Genomic DNA, 20,436 nt, shown 5'->3' with positions numbered 1-20,436 from the left:
CTGGTCATGATCTGTAGGGTCAGCATGAACACTGTGTCAGCAAATACCGAACCATTGCTCCTGAGGGGAGTGTAGGGTTAGGTTCCTGAGAGCCGGTGGTCCACATTTTTATCAACTAACCAATACATAACATTGTTTTATGTGTGTTTCTGTTTAAATTCATTAAATATATATTGTTGATTCATTAACATCTAACTCCTGGCTAACAGCACTGTAACTGCTGCCTGAAAGCAGATTATCTAACAAACATCTTTTCTCCTCAAGGAACATAGTAGCCTTCTTGCATCTAGGAACACTAGACAGCAATGCGGCTCTGTGCTTGGGGTCCATTTTAAACAGTGAAATCACCCAGCAACAAGCACAAAAAGATGAAAAAGGTAGTACTAAAATTAGAACACAAAGGGACACTTGTTTACAGCGTAAGAGCTGAAATTACAAAGCAGGCCTCAGCTGGGATGTGTACATCAGGTGACTCAGCTTTTTTGCTACTCTGCTTATATCTGTGAGTGAGTATGAAAGCACTGTGGGTATTGATTTGGAGGTTACAAATGAATTTTACTAAATTTGCAAATAAGGAATCTGAATAGTGAGGATCAATGGTTAGTGTTCTTATAAAGAAGTCATCATTGAACACATTGCTCTGGGTATTTACTGGTGAATCTGGGCATTATTATCTTTGCAAAACAGAGTCACAATGAGAAATCCTGTATTTCCATTCAATCATGATTTATTGAGTCCTGATGGGTCAGGCACTGTAATGGCTGGTAATATAACATAGAAGACAAATACACCCTCCTGTTCATTTGCCATAGAGCTCATAGATGAGTATCTGTTATCACTTTTTCTCTACTTTATTGTCTCCTTTTCTTCTCCTTCTCTTCGTCCTCTTTGTTCCTCTTCTCTCCTTCCTCTTCTTCTTCTCCTTCTTCTCCTTCTCCTCCTTCTCTTTCTCCTTCTCCTTCTCCTTCTTCTCTCTCACTCTCACTCTCTCTCCTTCTCCCTGCCCTCCTGATTTCTGTCTCTCCCCCAAATACTTTTAGACTCAGATTACTGAAGGTACTGAGGGAGCTGGGCTGGAAAATGGAACTAGCTGGAAAATGGAACATTCCAGAGTGTGTAGCAGACTTTAGGAGGACCCTCTTGATGATGGAGAACTGGGCACACAGTTGCCACTCCTCTTAGCTTCTAGAGTGACAGGGTTCAATGAGAGGATAAGGAGGTGCTATTCCAGAAGGCTCACACTTTGAGCAGATTTGTGGTTTCCCCAAGGCCATGTCTGTTTATTATCATTCAGTCATTCCTTCAGCCAAGTAATATTTACCAAGCCCCTACCATACACTGTGCTAAACCTTGGGAATACAATTGTGAAAATAGTGTGGCCAGTCTTTTAGTAGTTATTTCCCCTCTTGAGAATTGTCTTAAAGTACCAAATTACCTAAAGGCATTCAGTTTCTTTCCTGCTAAGAAACACACAGTATTTAAGAATGTCACAATCCTGGTTTCAGTTGTTATTCTCCACTCTAAGTGGTTTTCTTTCTTTCTTTTTAAGATTTATTTATTTGAGAGAGAGTGTGAGTGCACGGGGGTGGGGCGCAGGGGGCGTGCGGTTCGCAGAGGGAGAGGGAGAGAGAATCCCAATCCGTGCAGAACACAGAGCCGACACGGGGCTTGATCTCACAACCCTGAAATCAGGACCTGAGCTGAAACCAAGAGTCTGACATTCAGCCGACTGCACCGCCAGGCTCCCCTGTAAGTGGTTTTCCTCAAGCCATTTCGATATTCTCTCTGAACACTTTTGCAGCCCGTTTTCCAGTACACCAACCATAGGCAAGCCCGAACTTTCCCTTTAATGCTAGGTTCATATAGCATTCCCCTCTATTTAAAATGGACTCTCTTTCTATATGAAAATAATGTTCCTGGAACCTCTTACCCTGATATCATTAGCTTTGTTACCAAACCAACTAAAAGGCTACAGATCATTCTAACTACAACATTGTATCTAGTTGGATGTTCCATTTCAGTGACTTTTACTTAGATGACATTTTTACTGTTTTTAGTTGAAATTAAATAGATAAGGCCACATTTTATATGTACAAATATATTTCTATATCTAGATCTATTCCTTCTGATATATCTTTATATCCTATATCTCTTTGATTGTGGCCATAATATATATACACCATAATGCAATGAACTGGTCAAACAAGAAACTCCATTATTTATCCTTCACTTTTACATATCTGGCTTGCCATTTCCCACCTGTGCATTTATAACCAAGGCTATAAAGATGGAGGAGGAGCATGAACTAAATAAAAGAAAACAGATAAAACTATTAAAACTATAGCAGATAAATCTGTTAAGAAGAAAGATATATAAAAATGGAAAAAGATTCAATAGAAACTCAAATATATAATATTAGATTTCAGATGTACCCACATTGAAATAAAAGTAGGAATGTGTATACCAAAGTCAAATATAAATGACCTTTGAATAAGTAGCTATTTAGGATTATTCATTCACAACTATTCCTTCCGCCCTCCCACGCCCATAAGGGTATCTAAGAATTTCTTAGTTTGGAAATAGCTAACACTTACGAAGTCCTTGCTATGTGGCAGGCACTGTGTTAAATGCTTTATGTGTGTGAACTCATAATCACTGTAACAATCCTATGAGTCAAGTGTTATTATTTTCGTGTTATTTCATCTCTTTCAAATGAAAAAACAAGAATTGCAGAGGTTAAATTAGTTGTCCAGGATCACAGAACTCTTAGGAATAAAGCTGGATTTCAAACCCAGGCAGCTTGGCTCCAAAGCAATACTACTTCAGAGTAGAAGTCATAAGTAAGTTTTCAAACCACTCTTGCAAATACCGTCAGTGACATGCTAAGCATAATGTAATATGCAAATGAACTTGGTTTCCTTTCCACGTTCAGACTGACAATGCATCATGAACTCGGTATCAGCTAAAAATGGTTTCTTTGGGAAAATACACAAATGGTTAATTGAAAGAGTAACATGATAAATCCTAAAGCTATGGGATTGAGAAGAACACAAATAGAGAACACTTTAGGATGTTTTCCTGAAAACACAGAGTGAACAGGGAGAAGACACTAACTCCTACAACATTTAACCATATTCTTTTGTCAAAACTATAGAAATGCTCATGCCATCATAGCATCTTCCACATGTAACGAGAGCAAAGTTTGATTGTACGGGAATAATGCCAGGCTGTTTTTTAAACCTGCCAATGAACTCTCATTTGAAGACTATAGAAAATGCCAAGTGCAAACTAGACTTAACTGTGATCTCATTCAGGAAGTATTTTCAGTTAAAATAGTATTTAGTATTCAGCTAAAAGTTCTTGCCACACTCTCTCTCTTTTTTTTTTTTTAAGTTCTAAGAGAAAAATCTTTGCAATGCTTTAGAGCTATTTTTTTGAATATTTTTAAAAAAAATTTAAGCTGAACAGTATGTGCGTAACCTTTGATTTCTGTCTTGTCCTTCCAATCTCGGAGGTTTTGTTTGCTATAGTGTTATCGGCCCTGTCCTGCTTACCAACATTGAAGCTGGTTGTTTAAGTACTCAGTTGTGAGTATCTGGTGAAAAACCTTAAATAACTAGATAAACAACCCAGCTGCCAACCTAAAGTAATCTTACACTTAGTGGGTGAGTGGCCCAGGAAATTTGCTCTTTGTCATTTTGACTTGGGTTTGAAAATGGACCTGGGCTGCATTCCAGCTCAAAGAGCCGTTCACTTCCAAAGACTCCTAAATTGTCCCAAGGAGCTCATTTTAGCAGTGGATTATTTGTGTTTGGCTGGGCATCCTAATAGCAAAAGCTGTCTGCTTTGGCAAGCAAAGGCTATGGCAGGATTTAGAATTACTGTCCCCAGTGTTTTTCTTGATGAGGTTATTTTTCAGAAAAGCAATTCCCCACCCCCCATTTAAAAGGTGACACTGCGTGAGTGTTGTGCAGGTGGTTTTCTTGAGCTCATAAAGAGCTTCCCATGGCAGGGTGGCCTGTTTTATGTATCAGAGGCAAATTTTAAACAAATTAGAACCAGCACCAGATTTTCTCCAAAACCAAAGCTGTCTTAATGGCATATTCATCTTTTCCTATACCAGAGGTAACAGTTACTGGTTAGCGAGGGCCAAGTAAGAATTTGGGGTTTTAAATGAAAAAAAAAAAGAATGATAAAGAATTTATGAAAATTTTTCTTTTAGGGGATAGAAAGTGTAGGTACTTGAAGAGTCAATGCCTGTTTATCTACACAACTGTAAATGCCTATTGTCTGACTTCCACTCGCCTGTGAGGTCCCCTGGGAAGACACAACTAAGTTTTGGTCACCATCAGTTGGAAGCTGACTAGCACAGTACCTACACACTGTAGATTTTCAGACATTAGTGGAAGGCACAGTGAGACTATAACGCAGGATTAAGTCACGCTTCATTCGTTGTATTAGAGGAGTCCAAAATTAAGTACACAAGAAGATCCACAGGAATGAAGGAAGAACATGTTAGAATTTCTATTTATATTGAGTTTTACCTCATTTGTATACCTGTTTAACATGTCATTTTGCTATCACAGTATTATACATGTAAAATTTAAAACAAATAACTAGACATATATTAAGAGTGCTTGCTCAAAATATCTTCACTCATGGGGGTTATGATCAAAATCTTTTGAGTCCCGCTTCACTTCATTACTGCTCCATAATTCGTCTCTCATGGGTGCCAGTGGAATTTATTTAATTTGATTTTTAAAGAACACGATAGGTAGAATATGAATAGACTTCCTGGTTAATCTTTACAACAACCCTGTGAGACAAATATCTCCATTTTATAGAAGATGAAACAATGAGTTAGGAAGTGCTTCCTGTGCTATTATTTTCTGGAATAATTTAAACAGAATTGGTATCATTTCTTCCGTATTTGGTAGAATTCATCAGTGAAATCATCTGGGCCTGTTTGGGAAGATTAACAATTATTGGTTCAATTTTTTAAATAGATATAGGCCTATTCAGGTTATCTATTTCTCCTTGTGTGAATTTTAGTAGGTTGTGTCTTTCAAGGAATTGGTCTATTTCACCTAAGTTATCAAATTTATGATCATAGAGTTGTTCATAATATTCCTTTATCATCCTTTTAATATCCGTGGGATCAGTAATGATGGTCCATTTCTCATCTCTGGTATTAGTAATTTGTGTCTTCCCTCTTTTTTCTTAGCCTGGCTAGCTGTTTATCAATTTTACTGATCTTTTCAAAGAACTGGCTTTTGGTTTTGTTGATTTTCTTTATTGAATTCCTGTATTCAATTTCACTGATTTCTGCTCTGATTTTATTTTCTTCTGCTTAATTCAGATTTGATTTATTCTTTCTCCAGTTTCCTAAAGTGAAAATTTAAATTAGTGGTTTCTGCTATATGCATTCAATGCTATAAATTTCCCTCTAGGCACTCCTTTTGCTGCATCCCACAAATTTTGATAAGTCGTATTTTAATTTTCATTTAGTTTGAAATATTTTCTTATTTTTCTTGATGCTTCCTCTTTGACCCAAGTGTATCTAGAGGTATTTTGTTTAACCTCCAAATATTTGGGGATTTTTCAACTATCTTTCTGTTACTGATTTCTAGTTTAACTCCATTGTGATCTAAGAGTATACTTTGTATGATGTTTATTCTTTTGAATTTGTTGAGGTGTATTTTATGGCCCCGAATGTGTTCTGTCTTGGTGAATGTTCCATGTGAGCTTGAGAAGAATGTGTCGGCTATTGTTGTCTATAAATGTCAGTTAGAGTTGATTGATAGCTGTTCTTTTCAACTGTATACTTACTGATTTCCTGCCTGCTGGATCTGTCAGTTACTTAGAAAGGGATGTTGAGATCTCTAACTACTGTACAGTGACTTTTTCTCACTGCAGTTCTATCAGTTTTGCTTCATGTATTTTGATGCTCTGTAGCTAGGCACATACACATTAAGGATTGTTATGTCTTCTTTGAGAATTGATCCCTTTATTGTGAAATACCCATCTTTATCCCTGCTAATTTATTTACTCTGAAGTCTATTTTGTCTGAAATTAATATAGTCACTCCAGCATTCTTTTAGTTAATGTTAGCATGGTATATCTTCTCCATCCCTTTACTTTTAATCTGCTTATATTTTTATTTTTATTTAAAGCAGGTGTCATGGAGCCAGCATATAATTGAATCTTGTTTTTGTCCACAGTCTTTGCCTCTTACTCATGTATTTAGACTTTTCACATTTAAAGTGATTGTTAATATAGTCAGATTAATTTTTTTTAAAGATTTTATTTATTTGACAGAGAGACACACAGTGAGAGAAGGAACACAAGCAGGGGGAGTGGGAGAGGGGGAAGCAGGGTTCCCGCAGAGCAGGGAACCCGATGCGTGGCTCGATCCCAGGACCCTGGGATCATGACCTGAGCCGAAGGCAGACACTTAACAACTGAGCCACCCAGGCGCCCCAATATAGTCGGATTAATATCTACTCTACTTGCAGCTGTTTTCCATCAATTATGTTGTTCTCTGTTGGTCTTTTCTTTCTGTTTTGTTTTTGCTTTCCACTCTTTCAGGCTTCTCTAGTTTTATTCAGCATTTTATATGATTCCATTTTCTCTCCTCTCTTGGCATATCAGTTATACTTCTTTAAAAAAATTTTGTGTGTTTTTGCTCTGGAGTTTGGAATATACATATGACTCATCGAAGTCCACTTTCAAATAACACTGTACTGCTTCGTAGGTAGTTCGACTACCTTATAACAGATTATTCACAACTCCCCCATCCCTTAAAACATTGCAGTCATTCATTTACCTCATCCATAAGCTGTAGTCACTGATTATGTTTTATTATATATATTGTACATATTATGTATTTATTATGTATTATATATGTATAATATTATTTTGAAGAAAATGGTTATCTGAAAGGTAATTAAGAAAAATGAAAATAAAAGGTTTTATTTTACCTTCATTTATTTCTTCTCTAATGCTCCTCATTTCTAACCTATTTTGTTTTCCTTCTCTCTGATAACTTAAACGTTTTCTTTCTTTAGAAAAGAAATTGCATTTCTTGCATAGTAGGGCTACCTGTGACATTTCTTCATTTGTTATCAAAATATTTGTTTGTCTGCAAGTCTTTGTTTCTCCTTTACTTTTGAAGGATAATTTCTCTGGATACAGAATGGTAGGTTGGTGATTATTTTCTTTTAACACTTTCTTACTCCATTCTCACTTGCATGGTTTCTGCAGAGAAGTCCAATGTAATTCTTATCCTTGTCCCTCTATCTGGAAGGTGGGTTTTTTCCCCTTTGCCTTTTTTCAATATTTTTTTCTTCGTATGGTTTTCTGCAGTTTGAATATGACATGCTTGGGTGTAAATTTTTGATGTTCTCTGAGCTTTCTGAATCTGGTTTCATGTCTGTCATTAATTTAGGAAGAAACTTCTAATATTCTGTTCCTTTTTTATGTCTTCTCCTTCTGATATTCCCAGTATGCCTAAGTTACACCTAGTGTGATTGTCTAACAGTTCTTGCATATCTATTCCATATCTTGCATATGCTATTCCATCTTTTTCATTCTCTTTTCTTTTTGAATTTCAGCTTTGGAAATTTCTCCTGACATATCTTCAAGCTCTCTGATTTTTTCTTCAGCCGTGTCGTTTCCTTCTGAATCCATCAAAGCCATTCTTTATTTCTCTTATAGTGTTTTTGATTTTTAGTATTTCCTTGGGTTCTTTTTTAGTTTTCATCTCTCTGTTTACATTACCCATGTGTTCTTGCAAGTTGTCCACTTTTTCACATTAGCACCTTTAGCATATTAATCATAGTTGAATCCCCAGTCTGATAATTCCAAAATTTCTGCGTATCGGAGTCTGTTTCTGATGTCTGACTTGCCTCTTCAGATTTGAGTTTTTTGGGGTTTGTGGTGGTGGTTGTTGTTTGCCTTTTAGCATGAGTTGTAATTTTTTGTTGGACACTAGACATGATATATCAAGTGGAAAAAACTAAAGTACATAGGCCTTTAGTGTGAGCTTTTATGTTTTCTGCCAAGGAATTAGGCTGTTCCCTGTTGACTATAGCTGTGGTGTCAGAGCTAAAATTTTCTTTAGTGTCCTTTTTCTTCTCTCCCTTGTTTTCTTTGAGTGTCCCTAGAGACTCTTAAATGGGGTCTCAGGCTTGCAGTTATTTTGGCTGTGATCTCCTGTTATTGCACAGGAGCCTAATGATGTGGTGGTAAATTGTGGGGAGGGGAAATGTTCCATAGTCTTCTGATTAGGTCTCAGTCTTTTAGTGAGCCTTATTTCTCTTCCCTCAAATCAGTCAGGCTTTGTGATCCCCCAGACTGGTAAAATAGTTTCACTGAGGACACGCCTTATTAAGAAGAACAGAGAGCTCTGGGAATATTCCCAAATGGCTACTTTTTCCCTCCCTCTGCGGGAAGTAAGAGTGAGGTTCACAGTGAGAACCTGGTAGGCCTGCTACTAGTAAAACTCAGGATAGCATGGGAGCCCCTCTGTGATGGGGCCCCTCGGAGTTCTTAACTCTCAACTGGCCCACACTGAGCCACCAGCAATTTGTCAATTATAGTTGAAGGTATTCCTATGAGATTGTCTTCAGTGCACTTCTCTTCCTGAGCTTCTGCTCCCAGGAAGTTGTGATCCTCACTACCTGCTTATCTCTCCCATTTTCAGAGCAGAAGTTTGCCCTGTGACCTCGGTTTTCTGACGGATCTAAGAAGAGTTGATTTGAAATCTGTTCAGCTTTTACCTGTTGTGATGATGGGAGTGATGACTTCCAAACTCTTTACATATTGGACTGGAAACTAGAGTCCAGATGAGTAAACAAATTCAGGTAGATTAAATACCTCAACCAAGCTGAAAACACTAGTAAGTGGTAGTCCAGGGATTCCCACCTGGTTCTGGGTAGACTAGACCTTGGAGTAGGGCCCAGCACATGTTTGACAAATGAATCAATGGCCCCAAGGCCAGGCCAGAGCCCTTTCCACTATATCATACTACCATTGTCAAAAGTACAGTGATTAGATGGCATCTAGGGTTCAGAGAATAAAGAAAATAACCAAACGAAAACTTCCCTCAATAAAAAAAATAAAAGAATGGAACATTCTTAAGGGTATTAGTGAAGGAAACAAAAAATTACTTACATAACAAGGGAAAGAATTACTATAAAGTAAGCCTAATCAGCACTAGAATACTTTGGTCAAATGTGGACAACTAACTGAGATGTTAGAGGTAAAGAAAGCTCAGACTACCCCATTTCCATTTTTATCAGTTTAGTAAACTGCTTATAGACAGGTGTTCAGAATATGAAAGTGGTTTACAAGACAGATGCAAAGAGGATTTGGAAAGTGAGGCCTTTGGAGGAAGAGCACTCTGTGTCTAGAGAAGAAGAAGCTGGGGGTCCGTTGAATAGGCCTCCAAGCATATGAAGAGCAGGCCCACCTCTACCATTTACAGAGCACAAGGCCAGAACAATGGAAGCCACGCATCATATGACAGATTGAAAAGTTATAGATCAAGTTAACTGTTAAATAAATATGTTCTGTCATTTACCATAATAAAAATACTTTTATAACAACATCAAGAACTACATGTAAAATTAAGACTGAAAGTTGGCAAGATATCAAAGACAACAGAATTTACTAATTGTTCCCATGACTGGCTTACCTGTTGGTGGGTCTATAATGTTTGGGTGAGTAATAAAATAAAGACACACATAAATTATGCATAATATGTATTCCATATAATTTATTTTCTTGCATTTATTTCAGCAGAATCATTGATTATATTTTTATTTTTTAAGTTTTTATTTAATTATATTTTTAGAATCAAGATTTTGATTTATTACATTATCAATAATGATATAAGCTGGATTTTAAAAGAAAATATAAATCTAAAGCATATACAGTTTGAATACATTTTTAGCAAGTGTAAATTAATGTAAAAAACAAATTTAAACTTATTTACATGTCTTAAAAATGAGTTATTTTATTCAGAATTATCTATTATGTCAAAATGAGGAATAAATATAATTAATAAATATCAAAAGTTTAAACTAAGATCATTTAGATAAAAATTAACCTTTTCATTTACATTTTTGAAATTTAAATTGTTGTGTGTATTTATAAAACTAAAACTATTCACAGTTCTAGGTTTCTGAGTTCATCAAGTGCCTACATAAAAAATCACTACCATGCTTCACACATATGCCTAAACTTCATACATTCAAATTTAAGAGTAATTTGAATTATTTACTATTGCAAAATATTCCTGCTATGTCAAGGGCAACTCTCGTAAATACGGTATCAATTCCTGAGTACCTCTAGAATCACAATTTGGACTAAAAAGAAAGCAAGAGTATGGATGTTCGGAGCCACAGAAAAATAATCCTTCATCATATCAAGTTCTATTGCATTTATGCTATCCAAGAGGAAGGATTTTATTCAAATTAATTAGTTTTTTTATCTAAGCATCTTTGTCACTTAAATTCTTTTCATCCTTGAAAGCAGTGTCAGTTACAGCGTAACTGTCCTTCATGTCACTTGGGCTTAGTCACTTTTATTTCACTAACACAGAGCAACAGATGTGAGCTTCTCCCTGGGGCCTGAACAGCGTCAGTCATAAAAGCAGGTATTTAGGGTTAAGAGCGCTGCTGGGCCAGAGTAGCGAGCCGGCGGCAGAGACACTTGTGTGTTCTTCAATACATTTATGTTTTGCGTGTTTGTAATGTACAAACTCTCTAAAAGAGGTGGGCTCAGGGTGGAGGTCCTGCTTTCCAAGGTTTTCTTAAAGGGAAAAAAAACAAAAACTGTCCCAAATCATCTCCATTACGGACAGGCCTCCCATAGGAGGAGACACATATGCTTTTATCTAGTCTGACCATTTATTTACAGTATTCACTGTTGATTTAGTACTTTACTTCTTTAATTTATTTGCCTTTTTACCATGCATGAAGAGCATTCATTTCTGTCCTCAATCAAATGTGGCTTCTCTGGCTACTGAGTAAAAGAATGCTTTTGCCTTCTAAACTTCTGTAACATTTCTTTGAATCAACACTGTAGTACTTAGCACAGTATATCACCTTTCCCATTTCATTCATTCAGTCAACAAATCTTTATTTTTTACAAAACAAAGTACCTACTCCTATGAAGCTTATATGTTCATGTGGGACACAAAATAAATAGACATGTAATATCAAGGAGTGGTAATTAAGAAGATAGAGGCCAGTTGAGGTGATAGAAAGTTTCAGGAGTACTATTTTGTATATACAGGTAGTCTAGGAGGGCCTCTTTGAACAGAGATGTCATAAAAGGAGGGAATGAGCCATGAAAATAACTGGAGATAGGGCTGTCTAGGTGGAAGCATCTGTAAGTATAAAGACTGAGAGGAAATGTGTCCAGTAAACAGAAGTGTTACTAAAGAACAGTAAATGAGGGGAAATGTAGAGGCAAATAAGCCAGATCAGAGAAGGACCCAAAAGCACAACTATGCGGGGACCTTATAGGTCAAGGTAAAAAATACAGATTTGTGAGTTCCTTGAAGACAGGTAAGTGCATCTGGTCTTTGCATTGCTCAGAGGTTTTTAATAGTACCACCCATAGCTATGACAAACCATGTGTCTAAGGAAGCTTTGGTATGTCTGGCTTTCAACTGATAAAAATTAACTGCCAATTTTGTCTTATTTGAGGATATGATGGGAAATTTGAAGTGCGGTTAAATATCTGTCTATAAATTTAATATGATATAAGTTATGATAAAATAATAACAATACAAAGTCAATAAGATCTCTGTGGTAATCTTTGATCTTTTTCTTCCCAGGATTTCCAAACTGTATTACCATCATTTGATCTCTTCTCCAAGTATGGAAAATTATATTCAAAAGCTGGACAAATTATCTAAAGGTATGCATTTTTGCTAAGAAGTACTTCAAAAAGTATATTAAAAACATTTTAAAAAATCAAATGAGATTGACTTTAACTCTCAAGCATTTTTAAAACCATGATATAATATTTATATATAATAAAACTCCATTTTTCATTCTAATTTAATGGTTTTTAACATTCAAAAATCATGGATTTTATTTTTCAAAGCTCTTCTCCAAAACAGACTCAAAATACATTAAGAAATAGGATTGACAAAAATCTAAAGTAGTCTTTTTTTAAGTTAATTAATACAATAAAAGTTTTACATAATGCAATGAAAAAATATTGGTAGTGTCCAAAAGCTAAAATAGTTTAAAATACTGTTTTCAGTATGTGTGTTATTTGAAGTATGAGTTGTCTTTAGGGGATTCCAAATAAAGACTGTCGAGGATCTCTAATTATCAAAGTTTACAGTATAGAGAAGAACAGAGATACCCACATAAACTTCAAGATCACAAAATGAGCTCTCAGTGAAAACTGTTTAATTGTTGAGTTTTAGAATAGGAAGTGATTATTATCAAAGTAAGACTAAAATGTATTCTGGCACTTTCAGCGTAATGTAAAGGAGGTATCGGATGAAGACAGCAAAGATCACTATAGTTGAAGGGAAAGAGGCAGGAATGCAAAATCACGCTGGGTGGAAGTCCCCGGTATCCTCCCACACCAGGAAGCGAGGGGAAAGCACTGGTCCGTTGGAAAGAGCACAGAGTAGATTCAAGCAACTTATGTTTGTTCTGTAGATTTAGTGTTAGTGTCACTTCTCCCCCACTTACAACTTTGGATGCTTCAACTCAAAAATCAGTGTGTTAAATGTAGATAGTAGTATCTACCTCTTAACTACTCCAAAGGAATATAGGAAGGGAAATATGAAATATTCTGAGCTAATAGAAAAACATAGTGCCAAGCGGAATTGCGGTTTCAAAGGTTTATAAAGTACCATTACATATGGGAACATTTATCTAGTATTTGTGATTCACAGTATGCAGTAGTGGAAATAAAATTTTTCATATTTGTGTATGACTTCAGATATTAGTTCAAAGATATAGCCTGGAAGAAATCAGAGAGGGAGACAAACCATGAGACTCTGGACTCCGGGGAACAAACTGAGGGTTACAGAGGGGAGGAGGGTGAGGGGATGGGGTAGCCAGGTGATGGGTATTAAGGAGGGCACGTGTTGTGATGAGCACTGGGTGTTATACGCAACTAATGAATTGTTGAACACTACATCAAAAAATAATGATGTACTATATGTCGGCTAACTGAACATAATAAAAAGAAAAGATACAGCCTGTTTATAATGGTGAAAAGTTGAAAACAATGTGTATACTCAGTATATGGTAAGTTAAATAAATAAGACATAAATGCAATACTATGAAGACATTAAAAATGATAACATAGATCTTTACCTATTAATTTGAAAAAATGCCTGTATTTCTAAGAAAAGAAGGCTGGATTCAAAAGAACCTGTGTAGTATGAATCCTTTAAAAAAGGTGTGTGTGTGTGTGTGTGTACACATATATAATGTGTGTGTATGTATAAAAACACTTGCGTGCACTTACTTGTATATTACATGTGTATGTATACATTCTTATAAGGCAAAATGTTAATGATAGTTATCTCTAGATAGTGAGATTATGATTGCCTTACCTTTTTGGGTGATAGTTCTTTGTGGTCTCATTTTATAAAATTTGTATCTAATCAGACAAAAGCAAAGTGTTAAAATACTCCAATAGGGACTACTTGCTCTTTATTCTTTTCAATCATAATAATTTAGAGACAATTATCTTTTTTTCTAAAGACAAAATAATTACTTGCTAAATTATTTATAAAGAAGACAAGGATGAGTAACAAATGTTTCACATTACTTTTAATTAAAAAGAGTGCACAATGCACAGATATGTGACAGAAATATGTGATAGAAATTTTTTTAAATGTTTGCTAATGCTTCCGTTGGATTTTTAACTATTTTGTAAATTGAAAATATTATCAAAATGTCATCTCCTCTTCTTGGAAAGGAAATTAATGTCTAGTGTTTAATTTTGGTAAGTGAAGGGTAGCAGCCTTAGCTGAAGCTCTCTTATTAAGATTTAATTTCACCAAATACAGCAAAGTGCTTCTGTTCTTTGTAAAGAAGACCAAGACAGGGACACTTACACCAAAGTGTTGAATAAAGATGCCATAGTAATTTTTAGAGCTATCTATTTGATTGCTTCAGCTTCAAGGTAGTTCATCACTTCACTATAATTCACCCTACATTGCCTCTTACCCCCATACTACGTTTTCCCATCAGTCCGATTAGAATAGTGATGCCTTTACCAGATTAATCTTTCTTTCCTTAGCATGTCTGCCTTTTGGATAAACAGAGCCTACACTACCCATTTTGATTAATACACTAAGATTTCCGCCACTGAAATTGCTGAGAGTGAATTAGATTTTAAACACACACATATTTTAAAATCTATTCTCTGACTAGAATATGACTCCTTTTAATTTCTTTAGTTTTCCTTTGTAACTGGTCGTTTTTGTAACCTTTGATAGTTTCCTAAAGGCAGCTTGGTTGAAATCACATTTACTATATTGCGTCAAGGGTATGAATTGCTTTGCTGCCTTTTTAGCTACATTCATCTTTCCAGGCAGAAGAGTCTCTTTAAGGATTTGAGTGAAGAAAACTTAGCAAAATGAGGTGAAAGCATTGGTTAATCTGACATCAATGTGAGTTTTCTTGCATTATGTGCTCCTTAAGTTTTTCGCATTCTTCTTTGTGATGGGTCTTGGTCCAGGCTGTCTTTCTGCTAAAATGTGGTTCAATTTTGAGACCAGATGAGTTAAGTTTTAATTAAATTATGCATGAAAACCAGTGTACTCCCCCGCCTTTTCATAGGAATTTGGCTTATAAATGACTCAAATAGCTGAGAAAAAAATTAAAATGAAAAGTAAGTTTAGTTAGCACCTGAATTAGGGAACAGGTGAAATTCTATTGTCTTTCTCCAGAAGAAATAAGGTCTTAGCAACTGTGTAAGGAAAAAGAAGTTGTGTGAGGAGAAAGTAATAATCAAGCATATAAGCTATATATATGCCTGTTGGGGGTTAATTTTTTAATTCAACAAGAGAAATGATTAAACCTTGTCACTCAGTTTGACACTATGTGAATTTATAACCCTTTCCAATGTAGTCATAATGAATTAGCAAAAAACAAAATGAAATAAAACCCAAGATTTCTTTAGTATCTTTTTCTTGACTCTGTGGTCCTTTGAATAAAGATGATGTAAGAGCCCACTTGCCTTTAGGAAGACATTCTGCTGTGTTTCTCCATGACTGAGGCAGGTGGGCTGAGCATTCCACGTGTCTAATGGCACACACGATCAGCTTTGGTTACCAACGTCTGCAGCGGTGTAAACAGAGATTAGAGAATAAGATAATTCCAGCAGACATGAGTCAAATCCAAGTGTAGCCTCCCAGACTTTTAACTGAGCTAACTGTAAGCGAGGACGATTTAAATAGAGAATTTGATAATTCATGTTCCTGGGTTCTTTTTCTTCTTTCATTGTACTCTTTTGTTTTTAGAAAATAAAAGAAGACAAAATGTAAAAATGAGGTTAAGGTATGAAGTGAGTGTGGAATAGAAGATCCCCACTGCCTGGAATCCTGGATTCTACTTCTATGGCTGCTGAGTAACCTTGACACAAGTCTCTTAACCTCTGAAGTGTTTCTCTCTCTCTCTGTCTCTCTGTCTCTGTCTCTCTCTCTCCCTTGCCCCTTGCCCCCTCTTTCTCTCTCATTTGTCCCAAGGAGGAATTGGAAATATCTTTGGTTCATTCAAATATCCTGCAGTTCTAAAAGTAAAATAAAAACATATCCTACAGAAAATACACTTAAACCACACTTCTTAAAGTGATTCAATAAACTATAATACTTTACATCCAACTGCTCATAAATTAATTACAGTGTGGACCTATGTACACATAGTATATGGATAGTGGGTCTTTTCCCTCTGAGAATGTCTGTCACAACCACAGCCCCTGGTGATCAAAAGTGCCATAAATGGCTCCACTGAAGTGGCCGTATTCTGACCCCATCGCCCTGGTCACAACTGATGAGACCAGTTTGGGTACCCAAGTTAAGGGCAACCAGCATGTCAGTGTGAATGATGAACATACAGACAAGACCTTATTCTTATCTTATCTTAAGACAATTCTTATCTTAGGGAAGTCCTGAATCTTTCTTACTGATTGTATGGTTTGGAACTTTCTTACTGATTCCAGTGGTTTGGAATATGAATGGTATGAAGTGGTTTGGTGTGAGAGCTCTAGCCTAAGGAAAAATAGGGACCCATCAGACCAATTAGAACCCCCTCAGGACGTTGAACTTGCAACATACAGACAAGACCAATGGGTGTAGGACCAGAAACATAGGCTACCTCAAATAGAGAAGACATTTGCGGGTCTCTGTTGCAAAGAGAGTGAAAAGGTAATCTAGTACTAGGGTTGTACCTAGTACATTGTATTCACTTACTAAGTGGCTTCTGAATGAAAAACAAGTATCTGACTGGTTAAATTGTGAAATTTTAGAGTACACCTTCTCACCCTTTGAATCTTTCATAGCATTTAGCAGTCTATTAAGTATTTTGTAGGTGCTGGATGAATATTTATTGATTCTGGGTTCAGCACAAACTTGGGAGACAATTGGCTGGTGTTAGAAAGAGTCTGAACATTGCCCACTTCAAAGCTACATGGCAAGTCTTAGGATTCAGTCCATAACCTTGCCCTTGTCTGTATGATAGTCTAAGCTGGAATTTTAAAACTGTTTAATGTAATGAGGCATTATGCAAGGAATTATTATTTGTGAAATTTTATAGGAAACAGATTCACTTTTAAAACAGTTAACATTAATTTAGAGCCAAATTTGGTGGGGCACCTGGGTGGCTCAGTCGGTTAAGACTCTGCCTTTGGCTCAGGTCATGATCCCAGGGTCCTGGGATGGAGCCCCAGTGGGCTCCCTGCTCAGTGGGGAGTCTGCTTCTCCCTCTCCCTCTGCCCCTCCCCACCTCAATTATAACTGAGGAAAGCAATCTGTTTCATCTGGAAAACTACTTAGCTACATCAACTTATATAAAATCTCCTTCTACATTCCCAATACGAGCCACTCAAGAAAGTTAAACATAATGTCTGACCAAAACTAAGTGATAATTTGATTACCCATCTTTTTTACCAAACTCAATTCTGAATGAATATTGATCCCCATTAAAAACATGAAGAACACTGTGGATGTTTAAAGGAATATGCTTTGAGGACATTGAGAGTTGGATCTCCAGTTCTTCTGAAATCAAAATACTCATCAACTTTCTTACAGTTAATCAGGTAATGTCTTTCTCCCCCCTGCCCACCTATCTCTAATTTATTTGAGGGCAAATAACTGTTTTTCATGATAAATGCCCTCTATCCAACATCTAGCAGAGCACCTGGCACAGAGTAAAATATCTGTTGTATAAATGTTGTTAAGGAAGTTCCAAAAATCTTTCAAGGAATAGAAGCTGTAAAATAGCAGATAGCTTCCTAAAATAATGCCTATGATGACACCATTGCTCATTTGAATGCATGCTTTGTGGAATATTATTTCTGACCAGTCTCATTTATAGTTATGTTGTATATGATTTTGATACACATTTGGATATACACGAAGTTGGTTGATCCTGAGGTCAAGTTATGATTGATGCTTGGGTAAAGTGTTCCTTCTGGGAATTAATCTTTCATATTTGTAAATTAGTAATTGTCCTTAATTATCCTTATTTATACAATGTAGTATTATGGTTGTAAAGTCAAGTTTGCATTCTTTTCTTTTTTTAGTTTTTTTTTTTTAAAGATTTTATTTATTTATTTGAGAGAGAGAAAGAGAGAGCACAAGCAGGGGGAGAGGGGGAGGGAGCTGGGAGCCTGACATGGGGCTCGATCCCAGGACCTGGAGATCATGACCTGACCCGAACGCAGACACTTACCCATCTGAGCCACCCAGGTGCCCCAAGATTGCATTCTTATCTTAGGGAAGTCCTGAATCTTTCTTACTGATTGTATCCCCTTTTTATTCTGGCCGCCCACATTTATGACCTACCTCTCACATCCACACAGTGTCCATTTATGTGCTAATTTTACCTTCAGTCACATTTTTTTCCTTCAGTTCTTTTAACTTTGCCCTAATGTTCTCTTCCATTTTACTTTTTTCCCCTTGTAAAATGGCTCAAACGAAGTGGGATATTAATAAAATCACAAAATTATATGTGGAAGTTGTCTAAGATCATAGTGATGACTAAAAGCAGCAGAATTGCTGAACTAGTAGAGCTCACTTGATCCAAGTTCCAGATTATAAAAACCATTACATAGGGCTGCCTGTCTGGCTCAGTCGTAAGAGCATGTGACTCTTGACCTCCAGGTGGTGAGTTCAAGCCCCATATTGGGTGTAGAGAATATTTACATAATATTTTTTAAAAATTACATTACGCATCAGAATAAAATTTTGTTGAAAAATGAGTGAGTGAGTGAGTGAGTGAACATAGTTTGGGTTGGTCTGTGTTCCATGAATTAAATTCTAGTTAGCATCTGTCTTTAAGCTTATCTAAAACCACAACTCATCCCATCTTTTGTGTTACATCTTTGATGATAAACTTCCTAACTCTTCTACAGTAAGTGAACTCTTCTTTCATGTACCACTGCCAATGAAAGATTCTAAATGAGAGAAATGGCATTAATTTGGACTGAAAATGTAACTGATTATTTGTTGTATCCTACACAAAGCACACAATGCCAAAACACTTATCTGTCCTCCCATTTTATAATTCAAAACATTTTCCTGTGAGAATAGAATGAAATCCCAGCTTGGTCTGGGGCTTATGCTTGGCTTACTCCTTTTGGAGCTCAGTGTCCCCAGCAGGCTCCCTCACAGGGCGTAGTAGGGTATTGCTAAGTACTCTTTCATGTCTAAACACTTCAACTCATTGAGGAGGAAATCACCTTGCTTCTGGTACTGGCAGATACAGTCACTTACCAGTACATTGAGTTTATAGTTCTCAGACTCGTATTTATGATTGTGAAATGCAGCTCATCAGCACACTGTGGCATTAAGCAGTCCTTGCTACGTGTCTGTACATTAAGGAATCCTGATATTAAGAAATGAGGAAACTATGCATACTGGTTGGAAGAAATCACTGAAGCAAATAGAAGGGAAACATACAGTGTGTGTTTAATGTTAACTTGAGAAGTTAATTTGCTGCCTTACAGGGAGATTGTAAGACCCTACAATCTGTAAGTGAAGCCCAAGATCCTATAATGAAATCTAATAATGATTATTTGGTAGGCTTGCTTTGTTCCGTAGTTAACTTATTTTTCAGCTCGAAAGTAGTCTGTGCTACTTAATATATTTTAAGGCGTTTATATTTAATTCCAAACTATAACTACCTAACAGAAATTAATTTTCACACCTCTCAATGTGAAAATAATCCAATTGAATGAAAGATAAGTAAAAATATAGTTCTTAAAAAATGTAGTCCTTCACTCATACTTACTATTATAAACTAATAACATCACTGACTGGGAGAAGAGAACACATACAAGATCATTTTGTGATTTTTAGAGCCTAAATAGTTTACTCATTCTTTTGAAACCTGGATTCTCTGCTCAACAAGGATTCAATATGGAACCTTTTATTTTTGAGTGTTACTTTATTACAAGTCATGTGAGTACAGAAATTTTTTGGTATACAGAAAATGAAATTGCTACCCTCAGCGAGTTACATTCAGTTGACATGACGAATCTGAGGAGTAACTAAAAATGAAGAATGGTTATTTAGTATAAGATATACTTTTTAATTTACTACATGCCTAAAATGTGAGAAAATTGGATTAAAGTGCGATGGGAATAGTTAAGAACAATTTCTTGGAGGATTACAAGAGTTAAGACATATAGTAGTAAGGACTTTGGGTGATTATGATGTGTCAATGTAGGTTCATCAGTTATAACAAATGTGCCACACTCGTGGGGGATGCTGGTAATGGGGGGGGTGCCTGTGTAAGGGCAAGGGGTGTAGGGGAAATTTATGTACCTTCCTCTCAATTTTGCTGTGAACCTAAAACTACTCTTTAAAACAAGGGCTTTTATCTTTTGAAAAATGGCAATACCAAAATGTCAAGTAACTGTAACTCTCATCCAGTAAATTGGTAGGAATATAAGTTTATAGGATATCTTTATTAAACTGTTTGTATATAGCCATTAGAATCTTACATATGCATATTCTGTGACCTAGCCCTTCCTCTCCCAGATATATATCTAAAAAAAATGTGTACATATGTTCACCAACAAAAATGTACAAAATATTCATAGCCCTCTTTTTCATAGCCCTAAAGCAGAAACAACCCAAATTCCCATCTGCTGATGAGTGGATAAACAAAATGTGGTACATCCATACAATGGAATATTATTGGCAATGAAATGGAATAA

The 20,436-nt window shown here is 36.2% G+C and overlaps 1 protein-coding gene across 1 annotated transcript in view; it reads left to right on the top strand.

Moving 5' to 3' along the window:
• Positions 1-15,598, top strand: part of SPATA17 (spermatogenesis associated 17) — a 173,754-nt gene extending 158,156 nt beyond the window's left edge. Inside the window, exons 10-11 of the mRNA XM_032422499.1 lie at positions 11,849-11,931; positions 15,518-15,598. Of these exons, the coding sequence (XP_032278390.1) occupies positions 11,849-11,929 (81 nt within the window). The 3' untranslated portion in view covers positions 11,930-11,931; positions 15,518-15,598. The remainder of the gene's footprint in view (positions 1-11,848; positions 11,932-15,517) is intronic.
• Positions 15,599-20,436: the final 4,838 nt, after the last annotated feature.

This window comes from Phoca vitulina, unplaced genomic scaffold, assembly GCF_004348235.1.
Source record: "Phoca vitulina isolate PV1807 unplaced genomic scaffold, GSC_HSeal_1.0 scaffold26, whole genome shotgun sequence".
NCBI lineage: Eukaryota > Metazoa > Chordata > Mammalia > Carnivora > Phocidae > Phoca > Phoca vitulina.
This window is presented reverse-complemented; position numbering and strand designations above follow the sequence as displayed.